The sequence below is a fragment of the Peromyscus leucopus genome, chromosome 1, assembly GCF_004664715.2.
Source record: "Peromyscus leucopus breed LL Stock chromosome 1, UCI_PerLeu_2.1, whole genome shotgun sequence".
Lineage (NCBI taxonomy): Eukaryota > Metazoa > Chordata > Mammalia > Rodentia > Cricetidae > Peromyscus > Peromyscus leucopus.
In genome coordinates, this window is record NC_051063.1 from 109967980 (window position 1) to 109988593 (window position 20614).

Genomic DNA, 20614 nt, shown 5'->3' on the forward strand with positions numbered 1-20614 from the left:
CTTTGCACCTTTCCTGGATCTCACTCTATAGACCAGGCTGGCCTCAAACTCACAGAGATCCACCTGCCTCTGCCTTCCAAGTGCTGGGATTAAATGAATGTACCACCACTGACCGGCCACAGCTGGATCTTATGGAGACACCTTCTCAATGAGGTTCCCTCATTTTAGATGACTCTAGTTTGTATGTCAAGTTGATACATGACTACCAGCACAGATTATAACTATTAGCATTGGTAAGTTTTCCTCATGGTAGATGGCTTACAAAAAAGAGTGCACCCTAAGTGTATCATTTGATCAACTCTTTGAAAAACACAATAATCAGTCTGTGATGGGGAAAAGTCAAAATAATGATTGGCCAACTTTGGGATCCAGGCAAAAGAAAACATGATTGTAATCATGACAGCAGTCTGCTGGATAGGTTTGCTACAGAAGTACTTGCATCAGTTAAAAGTTTGAAAATGGACAATCAATATTTGAATATTTTGTTATAGGTAAATTGTACAACACAGGAAAATACTCTATAAGTAAAGTGAGCTCTTATTAATGGTAGTGAAGTGGTCCATTAAGATGGGAGCATGAGAACATGTGATAAATACATTGTAATAAATCAGAATATAGTGTGGATTACAGGTGATTAGAGGGATGGGTAAACTGATACACAGCAATGAAGCATAGAAAACAGTGTAGAAACTAGATAGGAAGTTCATAGACACTTAATGCAAAGTGCAAAGTTCTTTTATTTTGTCATTTGCTATATATATATATATATACATATATATATACATATATATATATATATATATATATATATATATATATAGTTTTTTTTTTCAAGGGCCTGATATAATAAGATAAGGTATGCAGGTAATATCTTACTCAGCTGGGTCTACTTGCTCATATGTGTGTGTGTGTGTGTGTGTGTGTAATATGTTATTATATATATATATATGATTAAGTATTTTACATTGATCAACTTTCCTTATATATATATGCTCAAGATATAGATTAGTTGTGTTATGTAAGGTACCCTACAGATGATGCATGATCTTTGTGTAGTACAGAAGACAAAGCAAAGACACTTAATGAAATGTATTAAAATGTAAAGCTAAAAAAGATAATTCATTTTTTCATTTTACAGTCTCAGAAGTCCCATATATTTGATTGCTTTCAGGGTATAAGTTAAAGTTTTTTTTTGAGACAAAAGTCTTGCAGATTTAGTATATTTAGTAGAGTAAATGGTCCTGCCTAATTTGGGTGGATGCAGCCCAGTAATATGAAGGGATACATAAGAGGGAGTGCCTCTTCCAAGACAACTTGAGCAGAGACACGTGTTTTGTCCTTCTTTTGAACTTCAACTTAAACATTGGCCGTTTCTGGTCTAAAGCCTACTGTGTCTTCTAGGTGACAACGTCCAAATTCAGCTTTCCTTGATCCCAAGCTTGCTAACTGAAATTGTAGGACTTCTTAGTCTTCAGATTTTATGATAAATATTTGTCTGACTACCATTGGTGCTATCTCTCTGAATAACTGTGACTAAGACATTCAGTCAAAATCCTCTATTAAGTATAAACTAATATAAGAAAGCTAAGTGTTAAGATGATAACATCCTCATACTTGTCCACTAAAATGTGTTTTCCTCCACCAAACTCAGCTGTAAGTTCCACATGTACAAGAACCATTTTCTGTTTACCTTTGATTTTTCATTGTCATTAGATGTGACATGTAGGGAGTTCTCAATCATCAACTGAATCTAATGTGAAGATTATTCAGGCAAAATTCCTGTGTCCTTTTAAACCAACAGCTCACAAATATCTATGATATTGAAATGGTCTATCATCCCAAAGTTATTTGTACATAAACTTGACTGTATGCTAGTTAAATATGTAAATATTTCTAAATTACATTTAGTGTGTGTATGTGAGTCTGTGTATATATGTATGTGTTTGTGTGTGTATATGTGTTTGTATGTGTGTGTGTGAATATTTGTGTGTCTTTGTGTATGTGTTTTGTGTGTATATATGTCTGTGTGTGTGTTTTGTGTGTATGTATGTGAGTATTTGTTTGTGTAAGTGTGTTTCAGTACACATGTGGAGGCCAGCAGACAATTTCTAAGAGTTTCTAAGACAGTTTCTAAGAGTGGAATATCATTCCACCAAGTCAGATCTTAGGATCAAAATCAAATGTCAAGCTTATCAGCAGGTACGTTACCTGCTGAGCTACCATGTTGGTTCAACATTAGTTTTTATAATTGAGAAAACAGTGGTGTGTAGAGATAAAGTAGCTTGCCAAAAGTGGTGTAGGCAGAAAATAAGAGAATCAATATTCTGTCCCAGGACTGCTAAACTCCATAGCCAAGTGCTTTCCATGATGTCATAACAGCAACAGAGCAAAAGGAAGCCAGAGATGGAACCTGTTCATCACAAGGCACATTCTCAATGAGAACTCTCTGTGCCCTCTCAAAAGTTTGAATAGGGAGGGTGGCAGGAGAGAGGAGAACAAGGGAATCCGTAGCTATGTAGAACTAAATTATATTGTAAAATAAAATTAAATTAAATTTACAAAAGTTTGAATAAAGTTCATTACCACTATTGTAGAACATATAATACTGCCAACAAAATTTCTCTATTTTATATTTGCCTGACAAAGACAGGACACTCCCTTCCCCCTCTTGGATAAACTATCAGAAGAGAGTGATGGTTGAATGAAAATAATACATCACATGTGTTGTTCATAATTTCCCTTGACAAAAAGGTTCTGAATGAGGTGTACTGCAGAATTGTATAATGCACACCCCACCACTACTGCCATCTTTAGGCTGATAAAAGAGAAAAGAAAGAACATTATGGCAAAGTATCAGATCTAGGAATCCTTTTTCTCTGACATATCAGGTTGTATATGCTTGTGACTTTTGAGGCATTGTTTATATTGGTTAGCAATCTCAGAATAGGCAAGAGTGAATTGCAGAATGATAACTTTGCCAGGAGAATGACTTCAGAAAGTTTTCAATAGTATTTGGGGACACACTAAATGTTTTACTGTGATGTACTCATGTTATCTTAACACTGTACTAACAGTATCACAGGCTACACAAACTGGATGCTATCCTATAACTTGATGTGTATCAGCAACTGGCATTCTGAAATATTCTGGCATATTCAGTGGTTGTTAGTAAGAGTAATATTGAATAAAACAAAATTTTAAGACTTAACATGACAGATAAATCATATCTTGGTGGGGTACTTATATTTATCTCGTTAGTCTCTCTCCTCCTTTTCTTCCTCTCTTTCCCTGTCTCTTCTCCCCTCTTATAATCTTCCCTTCTTTCATTTAAGAGGAGAAAATTTTGTTGAAAAACAAAACAAAACAAAATATATAAGATGTAATCTTGGTATTTTCCTTCTTCATTTGGTGTGACTAGTAACTTTTTAGATTTGGGATCTACCAGAAACCAATCCTTGAAAACAGATGGGATATGACCTAAAGCAAAAGAAGGGAGGCAGAGAAGGGAAAAACAGGAAATCCATGACCTTTGCATTGATGAGCAACTTATCACCATGTGCACTAGAGCTCAGTCCTACTGCTGATGTCTTAAAGAGGTGATCACACCTCAATGGCAAAGAATCTATTTCTCTTCCTAACCCTACTTGTCTTGGTTGAGAACTGTTTTCAAGAGTTAAATCCTTTGGCATCCTGATTTGTCTTATAACAGACAGAATACTTGTCTGAGGCCAGGAAAATCCCGGTGGAGAAAGATCTAGGTCCCTGCTGTGGATCAGTTTCTGCCATGCATGGGGAGTGTGAATTACAGAGATATGTGCACACCAGCAGCAGCATGTGCTATTAATTTCATTTGGATGGAGTCCAAAAACAGGGGGTGAAGTTAAAAAAAAAAAAAAAAAAAAAACTAGCTTATGAAATTAAACTCATGCACACAATTCTTTTCTTATAATAGTCTCTAGACCATTATAATTATTATATCCCAAGGGCACTAGGAAGCAGAAAAGAGAGATATGACAAGGTTGGAAGTGTGTACTTAGTGGTTAATATGGAAAAGGTGAACAAATTGTCAGTGCGGATTGATTAAAACATTTTAAAGGTTGTTGTTCTATTGCTCTGTTCATGCTGCCACTGCAGCACAGCACAACCTGGGAGGTTTAAACAGCCAGCATTTTCACAGTTGTGATGAAGCCTGAGATCAAGGTGCTGGCCATTCGTATCCTAATGATGATTATGCAGTTGGCTTTCAGAAAGCCAGAAGTTTCTCTGTGTCACCCTATAGGAAGGAAAAGGAAAGGGCTGTGTGGGGGGAGGAGGGACACACACACACACACACACACACACACACACACACACACACAGAAGGTAGTATTTTCTCTTCTCTGAATAGATGCACTCCTCATGAGTATCTCATCTCCTAACTGAAGTCACATACTACCTCCTAAATACCCCGTGTATTATATTGTGGGGGACTAAGTGTTAAGATATTAGTTTCTGATGATTAATTTAAGTTTACGATCCTGCCAAATTAGCATAAATCAGAATTTATTGCCAAAGGCATTAAATTTTAAATAAAGATAATTTTGTTACCATGATGATATTTTGATTTCTATCACAAATTATCCATCATAGAATCCATGTGTATATAATAATACATTATGAATTAAATTTCTTGAAAAATAATCACAGACTGAATTTTTAACAAAAAATAAATTTCTTATGACTAGCTTTTAAAAACTTCCTTTTTTTTAAATAATCAGTTTCTTTGTAGGATGAAAGTGAGTAGTTCTATTCAAATTCTGTATACAGAGCTGTTAGAACAATCTGGTTTCAGAAATACCTCTCTAATCAAAGAAGCCAAATTGACACAATTATGATATACATCAGTGGGGATATTAGTAACAATAAAAGTAATTGATAACATTGGTGGAAAGCAGAAGACAGCATGCTCTACGCAGTTATTTTCAGTAAGACGCCATGGAAAGTGACTGGGCCAAGCTGCTTCCTGGTAACACAGGAACAGGACCCATCTTGGATAGTTGGAAGGACTAGATGCAACTTGTATCTCTGGCACATCAGAGTGAATTTCAAAGGGTGGATTAGCTCATTCAGACTTTCATGCATGATAAAGGTTGGCTTGGAAACTGATAAAGGATACATCTTTTCCTCATAGCCCTGAGGTCTGTGAGCAAATGTCAGTTAGGATGATTCAGCTCATCAAAGAACCATCAATCTAAAACCTGATGACTGAGTTGTTCTTAAGAACACTTCCTAAAGACCACGCATCAGATTAGAGATCTAAATGTGTGTAGGAATCAATCAGGTTTATGGATGGTACAGGGCCAGGTATCATTGGGAGAAAAAATAGTTGCTCTAATACAAGATAAAAACATGATAGTTAGAGGTAAAGCAGCCTATTGAAATCTATTATGGTGACAGGATCAAGGAATACAGACCAGTATGGAGGCCAATGAGAGATATGACAAGGTGGGAAGTAAGCACCAGGATCTTCTAGACTGTAGATTATCTTGAAAGACTTAGCCATTATGAAAAAGCCAACAGGAAGCATCAAATAACTACAAAAGCTGCAAGATCAGATTAAAGATTTGGGAATGTTAGTCATAATCCTCCTAAGTCTATCTCATCTAAGGATGCTTCTGGCTTTGAGAGGCAGAGGAATAAAGAGAAACTTTGTAGGAGCCTGACTCTTTTAGCAAATATATATGGCATAGACTTAGGGGCAATTTAAACACAAAGAAATAGATAAGTCTGAGTTAATGATGACATTGAATATTCTGCCTTGGGCAGCTAGACCAACACTAATTGCAACTATTAAGAAATATCATAGGAAGATCAAGGCACTAATGTTTTCTCAGATATTCTAGAAATAGAACAATGCTTTCACTGTTAGAAACAGAATTGTGACACTTTGATTTTTCACTAATTCTATAGCATATAACTTTATAAAAAAGTATTGCTAAACTTGATCTCTATTAGACATGTACAGAATTGATCCTTACTTTGATAATTTCTTTTTATAATTCAAAATACCATTTATCAGTTCAAAATTCTTCTAATCCTTTGTCTTATGTACAATTAATCTTTCATCCCCCACAGCATAGTGCATTGCTTTATCCTCTGCCATAATACTGAACACAGCTGTCTTTATTTCAAAGATGAAATTGGTTCTTTTCCGTCCAGATGACAATAAATACATCTAAGACCTTGGACTCTGTATCCAACACCATAAAGAGACTTGAGCTATCATCATCTATTGCATTTTTGAATTCACAGAGAAAGATGCCTTGCCATCTGCAACAATGTTTTGAAAATATGCAGAATGGTGCTTCAGACCTCCTCCACATTCCACACATGAGTAAGTGAGTTTTATCTTATTGCTTATTCTACAGCTTCTTCAATACAAATAGTTGGGCATTTTTATGGACACAGGCTATTTCTCTTTGAAAAGCTAAGTAAACCTTGTAGCTGACAAAAAGTGGATACTGTGGGGGCAAATGGTGTCTGTTGAACAGCAATATATAACTTGAGGAATCCACCAGAGTAGAAAGTTAAGCAGAGTTAAGCATAAGTCAGACTTCTATTCTCAATGGCTACAAGTCCTCTAATATTCAATATATTAGTCTGACTTTCTCCTTCTGTGCCATGGAACTGAAAACCTAGATACTCAAAATAAGGTAACCTGTTTTGTTAATTTTCAAGTCACACTTTGTTTCTAAGTTCTAAGGCTAGAATTCTATTTCTGTGTTATTCTATATCATTCATTTATAGTACATCCTAAGGCCTTTTACAAGAACACAAGCTCAGCCTCTTGCCATTGCATTGTGTGACTTAGCAAAGTAAACAACACCATTCCTTCCTCCCTCCCTCCAATCCCCTCTCTCTTTCTTTCATTTCTTCAAAGCAGCTGCCTTTCCTAACCATGCACATGAGAAGCTGTAGGACTGGACTGTAGCCATAGTCTTAAAATGTAGCACAGTTCGCAGCTTCTTAGGTTTAAAGCATAAGCGGCCAGGCTCCCTCATACAGACTGCTGTTTTACACTGTTGCTTCTGCTGTCCCTCCTTCTTATCAAGCCATTTCCTGATTTGGTTATTTGACAAAATATCACTAGTCTTTTAAACCCTGGCATAAGCCACATCCTTCTTTGTTTATTCCTCAAAAAATCCCCATCTCATCCTAAGCACTGTCCTACATGTCTCACATGTCTATTGTCAAAGATAATATTTTAAGACATTTATTTATTCATTCATTTTATTATTTGTGCATGTGTCTGTGTCTTTATTTCAAAGATGACATTGGTTCTTTTCCTTCCAGATGACACATTGTGTGTGTGTGTGTGTGTGTGTGTGTGTGTGTGTGTGTGTGTGTGTGTATACATGCATGCACCAAAATCACTCCTCCATCATGTGGTTCTAGGGAGTGAACTCAAGTCATCAAGCTTGGCAGCAAGGTCCTTTAGCTACTGAACTGCCTAAGGGCCCTGGGAAATACATTGTTTACTGAGATGTGTCATGTACAGCTCAGACTCCTTTGCTAGTGTTTAAGTTCACTGAAAGCAGGGATCATGTGTATCATAAAAGCATAAATCTGTAAATATACCTCTGACCCACAACCTCCATAGCAAGAAGCCCAAATGGCCAGGTTTTGGCCAATGAGAGAAGCTGTCCTTTAGTTTCCAGTCTTGGGACAAGCTGCTTAAAGTCAACATGTTCTTCAACTCGGTTACTTAACATGCTCAGCCTCCTTTCTACTTACTCCATTCCAGTCTTATTGAACGCTAACCTCTGAATAGGCTTCCATCTTGAAGTTTACTCACTTCCCTGCCTGTCTGATGTTTCTGGTAAATACAATGTTGGGGCTGACTCCTTTGTTGTATCAAGCTTGAACAAAGTGAATACACAAGCTCTGGTTGTTCTCACCTGGACAGCCTTCATTGACTTCCAGAAATCCCAACACTAAGCATAATTTAATGTTTTATGATTATATTCCGTACCCCTACACCAACAGGGAGAGTGTAGGGTAGGCAGAAAAACTCAGACTGGAAAATCTATGTAGAAAATTCCTTTCAAAAAATGTTTAACATAGTATCAAAGGAAGCAATTATATCACACATACAGCATGATGCCTCATAGATTGTAAATGGGGATCCATGGAAAGGGATGTGAAGATAAGGAATAGAAAGGTATAAAATGAAAGGAGGTAAGCCACTGAGTATGCCCTAAAGGTGACAGTAATTGTATGCTGCTGTTGCTAGCCCCTCTGATCTGAAGCGTACATAAAGGAACTAGAGTAGACCATATTCATTGCTTTAAAATAAAAGAAATACTAGATAAACCTTCAAACACTGAAAGGATATGCAAATCTATGCTCAGACTCAGCTGTCTCTCCTTCGTCTACAAAACAAAGTGATTTTACTTTAAGTTCTAAATAATATATTTCATAAGACAGTGCCTGAGAAGCTTAATCAATTTTACACATGGAAGGGCAACAGAGCAAACTTCTCATGACATGAGGATGGGTGTGTCTTGGGAGCACTAGATCCAGCCACGGTACACACCGGCGCACCTCTGATACTTGAAATTAATAGGCAGCAGAGAGAAAGCTTAGTCATTCAGGCTGTACTCCCTGCTGAAAGAAAAGCTAACAAGCCACACCTGTCAGTGCAGGAGGTTGCCTTTGAATCTTAAGGATGTTATCTCTGCCATAGCAACACCACGACTCTCATTCACTGAGTTAAAGAACATTATACATTTTTTTTCTCATTTTAGTGTGCAATCAGGTAACGGCTCTATTTGTGTTGGTAGCAAATCATACTACCATAGAGCATAAATGGTGGATCTGAAAACCTGAGTTTAGATATCGGTTACTACCATGAAGGTAAATAGGCATGTCATTTAACCTCTTGAGTCCTGAGGCTCCTGACATAGAATGGATATATTAACTCAATATCTTAGAGATATTTTGATAACAAAGTTCTGACACATGAAACATATTTAGGGTAGCATATCAGCAATAACCACTATTTTATTGTTGCATATCCACATATGAGCAGGCACTTCTGATAGATCTTAATGATTCTATGAGACATTGCCAGATTTATAAAGGCCATGTATCGAAATGTTCATGAATCTCAAGGATATCTGTACAGCAAATGTAATCTATACAATGTAGTAGATTAAACATTCCTGTGTGTCTGGTAATGCATTTTAAAACCATAAAGCTACTTGGCAACAGAAATGTTGGATGGGCAACTGGATTCAGTTCCTTACAGAATAACCTGAACATCAGCCTCAAGGGCACAAACAAATCACACCATGCCTTGGAAAAATTAATGTTCTATTACTGTTATTATTGCTTTTCATGGTCACTATCAAATACTTAGATCTATGGTGATTGAATTCACAGACACTAATGATCTGCTGTCTACATTTATTTCATGCATTCTTGTCCTCTCCTTCCTTTCCCTGGTTTGAACAGCTACAGGAATGTGTCTAATTCTTCCTTTCAGAGCTGAGTCAGAAGTCACCTGTGGCTGGAGCACTTCTCTTTATTCTGTTTTCTCTCTGTGTGTGCACAGCTCATGGTTTTCTCTGTGCAGTAATCTCTATCACTTAATAAGAGACTGAGTTACTCAAGGACAAAGGATTGTGTTTTGTACATCATTGTAGTAACAATATTTAGTAAATCAAAACCAATACATTTTGTTCATTTATTCCACAAGTTCTACTTTGTGGAATCTCATTGACTCTTTGAATTTTAATAGGTGCCATGTTACACTTAGTTTCACCACTGAAATAAGAAGGCATGATTGTAGTCGGAAGGTTTCTCTGGTCTTGCCTGGTCCCAAGGTCCTACAGTTGCTTATAAAATAATTACTGAGAGGCTTCTGTCAGTTACCAATTGCATGGCATATGGCAGGCTTCTTGCTAGCTAGCTCTTATAACTTAAATTAACCCATTTCTATTCATCCATGTTTTGCCACATGTTTCTTGGCTTATTGATCTGCTGGTATATTGTTCCTTGTGTGGCAGACTGGCATCTTTCTGCCTCTGCTTTCTCTTCCTGTCAATCTGCTTGGATTTCCCGCCTGCCTCTAAGTTGCCTGGCCATAGGCCACTGCAGCTTTTTTGAACAACCAATCAGAGCAACACATATCCACAGCATACAGTAAGACATACCACAGCAGTTCCCTCTTCCCAAATTATTTTTATCTTGTATCAAATTGACAAAACATGAGCCAGTCCACTAGGGTACATAGTGGAGGAAAATCTGGTCTATAAAGACCAAGTTTGCACAATCTCAGTAAAGAATGAACCACAGCTAGTAAAAATAGGGTTTTAAAGCCAATGGCACATTGTAGGCTTGGAAAAGTGGTACATCATGAAAGTTTTCAGAGCTTTGTTGGCAATTTTGTATACTTTTAAGTGATAAAATAAGTATTAAGTAATGAATAATGTTATAATACAATAAGGCAGTTTTAAGTAGGTTTAATTTTTGATTGACTAAAATTTGTAAATATTTATAGCACAGTATATGATATTTTCACACATAGACATTTTACAATGCTCAAATCATTTAAACATACTCATCTCGTCAATCCTTTTCATCCCAGATTTCCAGAAATATTTCATATAGGAGCACTTTTTAATAAGTAATTGGAAAGATCAAATTTATGACTATAAACAACTTCTACGTGTTATGTAAATTGCATCTGACACGAAAGTGTTTGTTGGGAGAGTAGTTAAACACACGACCTAAGGTGTGATAATTTTGGTGGTGGCTCACCTCAGGAGTACATCGAGAGCATGGGGAAAAGAGAGTGGGCATTTTGTGTACAAAGCCACGAGACTGTTCTGTTTCATTAACTCACTGAATTAGGTGACACATGACAGGAGGACTCAAAAGACCTGAGAATCTTTTCACCCAGGTGAAATTTTAGCATTTCTACACAAGTACAACTCTGCAGTATTTTTCCTTTGCTTTAAGGATGAGTCTGGGCCCTTAGTACTGAAGGTGGGAGAAAATATAAGCTATCCCCAACTGTATATTTGCCTGCTTATTATATTAGTATCAGCTGTGTGCAAATCTGAGCACATGGTCTACAGTTTGTCCCTTCCCTCCTCTTCTCTGCCTGGAGCTCTGTCCCTTTTAAATGTCTCCACTGCTATTCCTTCTAATATCAAAATTCTCCAAAAATTCTGACGTGTTTGATATTTTTGTCAAAATACATCTATTAGCCAGCTCCTTGGTCTCTGTTCTCTTTGCTCTGTGTAAACTCTTATTTCTATTCTGACCATACTTGGAATACTTGTGGCTATTGCTAAATATATATATATATATAAAATTTATATATTTCTTGTTTGTCATAAACGAAGAGGCCAAACTCATTTTATTTTTACGTCTTCACAAGGAAATACTATTCCAGAAAAAAAAAGCAGTATAGTTTAATTGGGCCACTAATGCTTAATTGTTTATATTTTTACCTCGTTTATATTTCAGAACAAATTGTGGACTTATGGAGCACAATAAGGCATCAACGAGGACTGAGAAACAAACACCCTCAGTCTGAGAACTCACAGACTGCCAAAAAGGAGTCCAAGCAGTGGACATCATTCCATTTGCTATTTAACAGGAGTACCACACACTCTTTCTCATCCCCTGTGTTGTTGGGTTCACCATCATTCCAGTTAGTGTACTGCAGTCTGTTTCCTTTCAAGTCCAAAAACTGGTTTTCAGTCCTCTCATCTGTCAAGCCCATGTAGGCAATCTCTTTAGCCACCTTCTGCATTTTTCCTCAGCATTCCTGGGAGTGAGGCCTGGAATTGGGAGCACAGAGCCTTCACTCCATTAAAGCTCATTTTTCTGCCAGTGTTCACAAAGCACTTCTTTCCAGCTTCTTCACTTGTGGAGAAGAGCACCCACCTCTTAATGCCTCTCAGCTCTGCTTGTAGAGCTGCGATTTCTGCATTGATTTTTCTGGTATCATATTCTCTGCACCATCAGCAGGTTAGTGGTCACACTGCCTTTGCAGGCAAATGGATGGATCTAGAAAATTCATCCTGAGTGAGGCAACCCAGACTCAGAAAGACAAATATGGTATGTACTCACTCATATGAGGATACTAGAGGTAGAACAAGGATGACTGGACTGCTACTCACATCACCAGGGAGGCTACCTGGAACACAGGACCCCAAGAAAGACACGAGGATCACCCAATGATGGAGAAATGGCTGAGATCTACATGGACAACCTAGACATGAGTGGGAGTAATGAAGGGCGAGGGTCAAGGGAAAGAGAGCCTGTGGGAGTGGGAGATCCCAGCTGGATCAAGAACAGAGAGGGAGAACAAGGAATAGGAGACCATGGTAAATGAAGACCACATGAGAAAAGGAAGAAACAAAGTGCTAGAGAGGCCCACAGAAATGCACAAAGATACCCCCACAACAGACTGCTGGCAATGGTCGAAAGACAGCCGGAACTGACCTACTCTGGTGATGGGATGGCCAAACACCCTAATAGTCGTGCCAGAAACCCCATCCAAGGACTGAGGAATCTGGATGCAGAGATCCATGGCTAGGCCCTGGGTGGAGCTCTGGGAGTCTAATTAGCGAGAAAGAGGAGGGTTTATATGAGCGAGAATTATTGAAACCAAGGTTGGATAAAGCACAGGGACAAATAGCCAAACGAATGGAAACACATGAACTATGAACCAAAGGCTGAGGGCCTGCCAACTGGATCAGGCCCTCTGAATAGGTCAAGGGCTCAGAGGCTTGCAGCACCCTTCTGGAAAGATAGGACCAGCAGGATCCCCAGGGACTCCTGGGCCAAAGGGAGCAGTGGGGCTAAAAGGAGACCATGGAGAGCCTCTGGCCCACCCCCCATTCCCATCTCTTCCAGGGCAAAGACTCCCCTGGGGATGGAGTTCATTTCTTAATGAGAGAAGCTGGGACCATGTTACAGGTACTGAGTCCACAGGAAGTAGCACATGCTCTTCCCGTTTGAATAATGAGGAACTCAGAGAGAATATTGCTGATTTCATTCATGACAAATTTCAGTAAAACCAAAATATAATTTATATATTATAGCATATGTACTTTAATATTTTAACCTCTGGTCTGAAAGGTTATTAATTACCTATGGCCTGTATTAAATAGATGCTAGTAACACACACACATACACACACACACAACTGCTTGTGAAATTCAACGGTGTGTTCTATGATACATCTCCCCTTTTAGAAGGAGAAAAGAGCAAAAAATAAAATGAAAATGCACCAGGAGTCAGTGACTCTGTGGTCACATTGTTCAAATGATGCCAGTTTATCTTTAGAATGATCCTGTGAGGTTGGATTCAAAAGCCATATGCGGTACTCAATCTCTTCCTTTGGAGACCCTGGGGATGAATGCACAGTGGTGTTCACAAAAAACTAAAGACATTGCTCATTGTTTGCCCCAGATGACTTCTGCCTTGTTTTATATTCTACATTATAGGGAATGACATCATTTATACTAGGTGAAGGGGAAACGTTGTCAGAGATAAATTAGATTGCTGTCCTGTCACAATAAAGGTCTCATCTTTCATTGTGAAGACTCCAAATCCTTCCCAAAGCATCAGGGAAATACAGCATTCAAACAACAAAAGGACAGCAAGTTGCTTTCATGGGATTCCATCTCTACAAAAGACAAATACTTCTTTGAAGACAATTCTCAATGACCCTCCAGTTGCACAGCAATGAATGTATGCCCAAAACCCTGGGGTCATATTTATCCATATTTTTAGTATTTTGGTTTGTTTATTGATATGCCAAAAAGGTACAGTAGAATAGAAAGTAAGTGTTGTTAAAATGACTGCTTTTTTTAATTCAGGAAAATAACCTACTCAGGCAAGCATCTATTTCCTTCACCTGCATTAGAATTAATACCAGTTAAGCAGTACAACTCAGAGACTTAAATGCATTTAGGACTATAAAACTCTAGCATCATGCATGACACTTAATAAATTATCTTCATTTTATTTTGGGTTATTTGTAGTTTTAATAGAGAAAGTTGAAGAAGGGGAGTAGGATAAATAAGTTGAACAAAGTACAATGTTAATTTTCATAACACTTTGGCTGATATTGGTGGTTAGATGTGAGCATTAACCTCTCCCAAAGCTTGTTACATTCTTGGAGAGATAGTGCCATCAGTGGAGGCCACATTGGGAGCAAATGACTTCTTATGCCACAGATAACCTACCTCATTCTGCCTAAGTCTCAACAACAACAAAAAAAGTACTCCTTTCTCTTTTCTCCTTTTCCCCTAATGCAGACTTTCCTAGAAAATTAATAGCTGGGGATATGATCAACAAAATCAATTTAGATGCAAGTGCTTTATAGTGACATATTAATTGTTTGGAAAGCATAAAGGTATCAAGGACAATGCTAAGACATTCATACCCTGTGTTTCAAAATACATGAGAATTCCACATGGAATCATTAAAGAGCATGCTAATTCATTCTTTAAAAAAAGAAAGACAAACTTGAGTGAAAGGACACTAGCTTCTGAGCATCACAATCAGAAGAATCTAGTCTGCAACCTTGACATCCATGCGCCACTCTGCTTTGTACTTTGGAGTGATTGGAAGCTGATTATTGAATCTCCTGTTCATGGCTTTCAAATTAGTTATCCTATTCTTTTTTCTTTAAATTTTAACTGAGCTGTATCATAGCATCATCAACCCCTTTCCCTAAAGCCTTTACCTCCACTACATTTAAAGTTATTGCTAAGTCATAACCTGTGTTTCTATCATTCCATCAGCAACATATTTATACCTTGACACCATATAAACCAAGGTGGCCTTTTCTTTCTGAATTTTTTCCAACACCCCCTCTTCCCTCCACCACCACCACCATTCTCCTCAGCCAGCCCACTCCTCACAACTAACACACTCTAACCTGCTCTCTCAGATTGAAAAGTAGTTCATTATCTTTCATCCTTCCTGTTTGAGCTAAAAATGTTCAATGAATCTTAGTATACATCTGTCCATATCAAATGTTAATGTTCAAACCCATCCCACACGCCCGAAGGAAGGATTTCAGACTATTCTTCATTAATATGTAAACTCCAGCTGCCATTTTTCAATGCAAGTCATCCCTCTTATCAGCTTGTGAACTCTATCAACTGCTTATGTTCTTATTCCAGAATCCTCAATTGCATTTCCTCCCCCTGCCTTACGTGCATTTGGCAAACTGACACCTATGTCTTGTTCTAATAGCATTTCAAAGACTTGAGAAGCTTTCTCTGGTGCCAATAACTCTCAAGAGGCTTAAGCTTCCCTATTGTGTACATTCCTAGAAATATTTCTCACAACATTAAATGCACAGTAGTGGCCGGGTGGTGGTGGCACACGCCTTTAATTCCAGCACTCGGGAGGCAGAGCCAGGCAGATATCTGTGAGTTGGAGGCCAGCCTGGTCTACAGAGAGATCCAGGAAAGGCGCAAAGCTACACAGAGAAACCCTATCTCGAAAAACAAACAAACAAAAATCTAACTGTGTATGCTCCCTGTGTTGAAAGTACATGTACTAGTTCTACAACCCCATTTCACTAAGGAAATGAAAACAATCTGAGAAATGCTACCTGTTCCAATGCTGCATCTAAGAGCATCATTGAAACTGTTCCTTTCTCTTGAACTTTTTTCAGCTGCACATCTGGGGACTCACTCAAGGTCTTTGTCCTATGTTTTTCCCCTCCTTCTCTTTTATCATTTACATTTCCTCTCTCTTGAATCAGTTTTGAAATAAAACAGTACTTACTTCCTTTGACGAAACTCTACCCCAGTTCCTGTCATTCCCTCACTGTTGAAAACCAAAGCTCTTTGGAGGAGCTATGTCCACTTGCAATATCCAGTTCCCCTCTATTTCCCATTAAATGGTTCCTATTTGGGACATATCATATTTACTCTGCCTTGAATTTTTTCTCTTCTAGCTTTTCTTGCTCTTTTGGATACCCTTTCTCAGATTTCTTTTGTGTGTGGTTGAGTAGTAGTGAATGGGTGAGTGGGTACGTTTGTGTGTGCAGGAGCACATGAAGCCCTTAGGTGCCAACTACTCACCAAAATGGAACTCACCAAGCAGGCTAGATTGGTGTTCTGGTGTGTAACTGGAATCCACTGCCCTGCCCAAGCTGAGATTAAAAGTATGTGCCACTCTAGATATCTTTCTTGACTTATGTCCTGGGAATTAAACTCACATCATTGTGCTTCCAAGGCAAGGATGCTACTAAAAAATCTCTCTCCTAGCCTATCAGCAATATGCTTTGAAAACCGTGACTCTATCCAAATCTTAAAAGTTGCAGTGTTTCCTTACTCAGAAATACCAACGATCCTCAAAATTATATTTTCAAGCCAGTGTGTATCTTGAAAACAAGATTTGTAATAGACGATGGTGACTTGGTTCTTTCTAGCAGAATATTTATAAGTTCTATAAACGTGAACACATTCAAGATAGATGCCCTATTTTCTACACAAATTCTTAACATGAAGAGTCTTCATTAGCTCAGCTAACAAAATGCTATCCATTCCAGTTCTGAAGCAAAAGTTTGTGGAACCATTATTAAGGACTCCTCTACAAACCGAGAATGTGTTTGACTCAACATTCAGAATGTGTCCATTTCTCACTCTTTCTCTGCACCCTCACCTAAGCCACCACCATCATTTCTGTGCTTTGTTGCCTTACACCCCTGACTGAGCCCATTGCTTCTATTCCAGTCCTGATAGAATCTATTCACTACATATCCAGCGCAACAATAACTTAAAGACCTTGAGATAGTAAGATCATTTCTTCAACCACAATAATAGTCAAGGATCTTGCTTATTCTCTAACCAGTTTTATCTCTGACCTTGACACGTTATATTCATATTCCATGTCCTTTAAGCATGATCACCTCTTTTGTTCCTCCTGTATGTAACTGACACACTTCTGTCTTAGTGTCTTTGTGTGTGTGTGTGTGTGTGTGTGTGTGTGTGTGTGTGTGTGTGTTCCATATACTTGGAACACTCTTTCTCCCTTTTAGCTTCATGATTTCTGTTTTCCCTGCTCCAAATAGTTGTTCAAATGCCATCTCAGTAGTGCTCACCTTGACTAATCATTCTATAATTTCACTCACTTCCAACCTTCCTTCTTCCCTATAATTTGCTATACTTTTTATAATCTCTATGCCACTGGCTATCTTTTACAATACTGTTAATACAATTAATAATCTCATGTCACTTTTTCACATGAAAACATAAATTCTCCTAGGGAAATTATTTTGGCCTGCTTCACTGCCTTATGCCCTGTAGTACTTAGAAAAATTCTTGGGCCTGAATATATGTTCAATTAAACATTTGCAGAAAAATCCCAACTTTCACAACAAAAGTCCTTCTCACTCTAGGTTATTGAATTAACATCAAAGTAAATTAAAGATGATGATCTTATTTACTTTCTGAGACACAAGACATAACCATGAGACTTTTATATAAATGCAACAGATTTATTCAACATTTAAAGTTTACCCTTTATGTAGTCTGGTGATTCAAGCTCATTCAGCTGTCAGTTCTACTTTTCAAACTCAGTGTCACAAACAAATAAAAGTAATCCATTTCCTTTACAGAATAATCTTGAAATCTGAACTGTAAAAAGAACAAAATATTTACATTTCTATGACTGGGAAATGAATGGTTAATGTCTATGTTACATTCTCCCCCACCATATTGTTCTCATTTGTATACAAATATCTAAATGAAGAGTATGGTATACATAAGTTTTGTTATTTAACTTTCTCAAATTCATTTACATTAGCACATTTTATGTGGATTGTGTTTTCATAGCAATTAGGAAAACACAGTAAGTACAATGAATGTGAAGCCTGCCATGACCAAGAGCATGCCACTTTGACGTGCTTAAGTATGTCCTTTTATCTATTTTAGAATGCACCCTCTTGGTGTACCTTTTTATCTGACATGTGGCCATAAATCTTCCCTTTTAATAATTCAGAGCTGTGCACAATTTCTCTCTCATTTGTAAATGTAAAACATCCAGGAAACTAGAGGCACGCCATTCATTTTGGTGCTGTTAAGAGAGAGGCCCCTGGCTATTTCTCAGAATTGAAGTTTATTACCTAGCAAACAAGCAGCCCTGGTCACTTGCCACACTACTGTCCTTACTCAGAGCAACCCAAAAAACCAGAGAAAGTAATTGATTGGGGCAATTATCTAGCCAGCCTTCACACCTGCTCCCTCATAACAGCCAACCGACCACCTAAACAACAAACAAATAGCAACAGTCCCATTATTCTCTGGAAACAACAACAACAACAACAACAACAACAAAAAACCACCACAGTTTCATAAGCGTCGTGATAATGGTACCAAAACCAATTTTACTTGAATGAGATGGATAATTTCACACAGAGGAAAACAAAAAGAATTGTTTTTGCGTCAAGTACCTGCTGACTTAAAACAAAACATGTACTTTTGGTTTGTCTGTGTAATCTTTCCTTTTTCTGGTGTGAAGTGAGGCAAAATTGACTTAAATTTCCAATTAACTTCCATTAGCCTCATGTTCAAGAAGAAAACAATTCATCTGTTTTCCCAAGTCAAAGCATAAACTACACCACTTTTTCTCATTTCATAGGACATCTCTAGACCCAACCCAACATCTATGAAATTTCCATTTGATTAATAATTTATAAATTTTAAAGGTACTTTCATAGGCACTGCTGATAAGTAGATGAGCATTTTTCTAAACTTTTCTCTTTGCATTTTCTGTATTCTACTCTAAAGGTAAAAACTCATCAGCAATTAAAAAATAATAATACTCAAACAATATTTATAGGTATGCTTCAGCACATATAGTTTTCTGTGATTTTTGCCATGTACATATAATAGTTGTATTTATGTAGAATATTACTTTTTTGGGGAACAGGGATCAGTTTAGATTCCTACAGCACTGTCTTAATATGAGGCTGGCTTATTTCAGTGTTGATGTTAATGAAGCCACTAGCGGAAGCTAGAGTTCCTTTTATTGTTGTCAGTCTGTCTGAACAGGAACTTGACCACATTGTTTTTCAATAGGTCTCAGATAGAGGGGGGGGCATAATAAACAGTGGGTTTCAACTAAAGAATTGGACATGATTCCACTTACATATTCCCTTTGCATCATTCATTCATTTACAGTTATTGAGCACACATCATGTACATTATGTGCCAGTCAGTGTTCTCAGGCCTAGAGGTACAGAAGCAAAGAAGGCACTTTTCAACCTCCTGGAACTTGTAGGTTTACACTTGAATTGATGAATGAAAGTGCTTATCTAAGACCTAATGTGTGGTTAAAGGTACAAAAGGTTTTCCAAAATAACAAGCAGGGGGCAGGGGCACAGACATTGGAGAGGTCATCAAGATCATGAGTAATGTCCAAGGTGACCAGCTAAGAAGCAAATAACTAGTAATCACTAGTAATTACTAGTAATAACTAGTAATGGCATATTTCTAGACTTTATGTACATTCTAGACCTGCCCTAAATGAGTTTAATAGTTTAGGCAATATATTGTGTTAAACTTTTCCTTACTGTAACAAAAAACTGGGAAAGGGAACTTATAGAAGAAAAGGTTTGGTTTGGGTCATGATTTTTGGGGTCTCAATTCATTATGATGGGAAGAGTAGCAGAGAACAAAAGCTCATAGGATATTGGCAGAAAATAGATAATTCCTTCACTAACTGGTTCCCTTCTTTCTCCTTTTATTGTGTGTCACCAGCTTGTAGGATGTCACCACTCACATTCATGTCACTATATAAACATTCTTGCAGACATACACAAATATGTGCCTTGATAACTCCCTGAGTACTTTTCCTGCTCAACCCAATTAAATAAATATTTAAGATTAGCCCTCATATTATTAAAGCATGTTAGGATTCATTTTCTTACTGGCTTAATGATAGACAGTAGTGAGAGCATCTATCTCTAGGATTCTGGTAGTAAGTAAATGAGTTCAACAAAGCAAAATGTTATGATGTCTTGTACATGTAATAATATATGAGAGTATTATTGACATCTACAGGAATAATTCACTGTCAGGAATAATTCCACTTTTAAAAAAATAGGATTACTCTGTGAAACAGTCCTGACTGTCCTGGAACTCACTCTATAGACCAAGTTGTGCCTTGAACTCACAGAGATCCTCCTGCCTCTGGAGACCTTCCAAGTGCTGGGATTAAAGGAATGCATCACCAGTGCCCAGCTAATTCCACTTCTTACAGGTTTACACATGAGCCTCTTAACTTCCTCATAAAAGTAAAACACTAAAAACTTACGCAACACATGAATTGTTAACTTATTTTTACTTCCAATTAATTATTAGTGGTCTGTGCAATTAATAGGAGGAACAATATGGTACAAAAAACACTCCTTTGGGGCTGGAGAGATGGCTCAATGGTTAAGAGCACTGCTTGTTCTTCCAGAGGTCCTGAGTTCAATTCCCAGCAACCACAAAGTGGCTCACAACCATCTGCAATGAGATCTGGCGCCCTCTTCTGGCGTGCAAGCAGAACACAGTATACATAATAAATAAATCTTAAAAAA

General features: G+C 37.7%; 2 protein-coding genes across 2 annotated transcripts in view; both read right to left on the bottom strand.

Moving 5' to 3' along the window:
- Positions 1-20614, bottom strand: part of Tenm4 (teneurin transmembrane protein 4) — a 2730446-nt gene that overhangs the window by 1742984 nt on the left and 966848 nt on the right.
- Positions 11427-14257, bottom strand: LOC114695926 (mannose-binding protein C-like). The gene is given in 4 exon segments (XM_028873415.2): positions 11427-11808; positions 11811-11831; positions 11834-12009; positions 14253-14257. Coding segments are annotated over 4 exon segments (432 nt in total). The 3' UTR covers positions 11427-11578.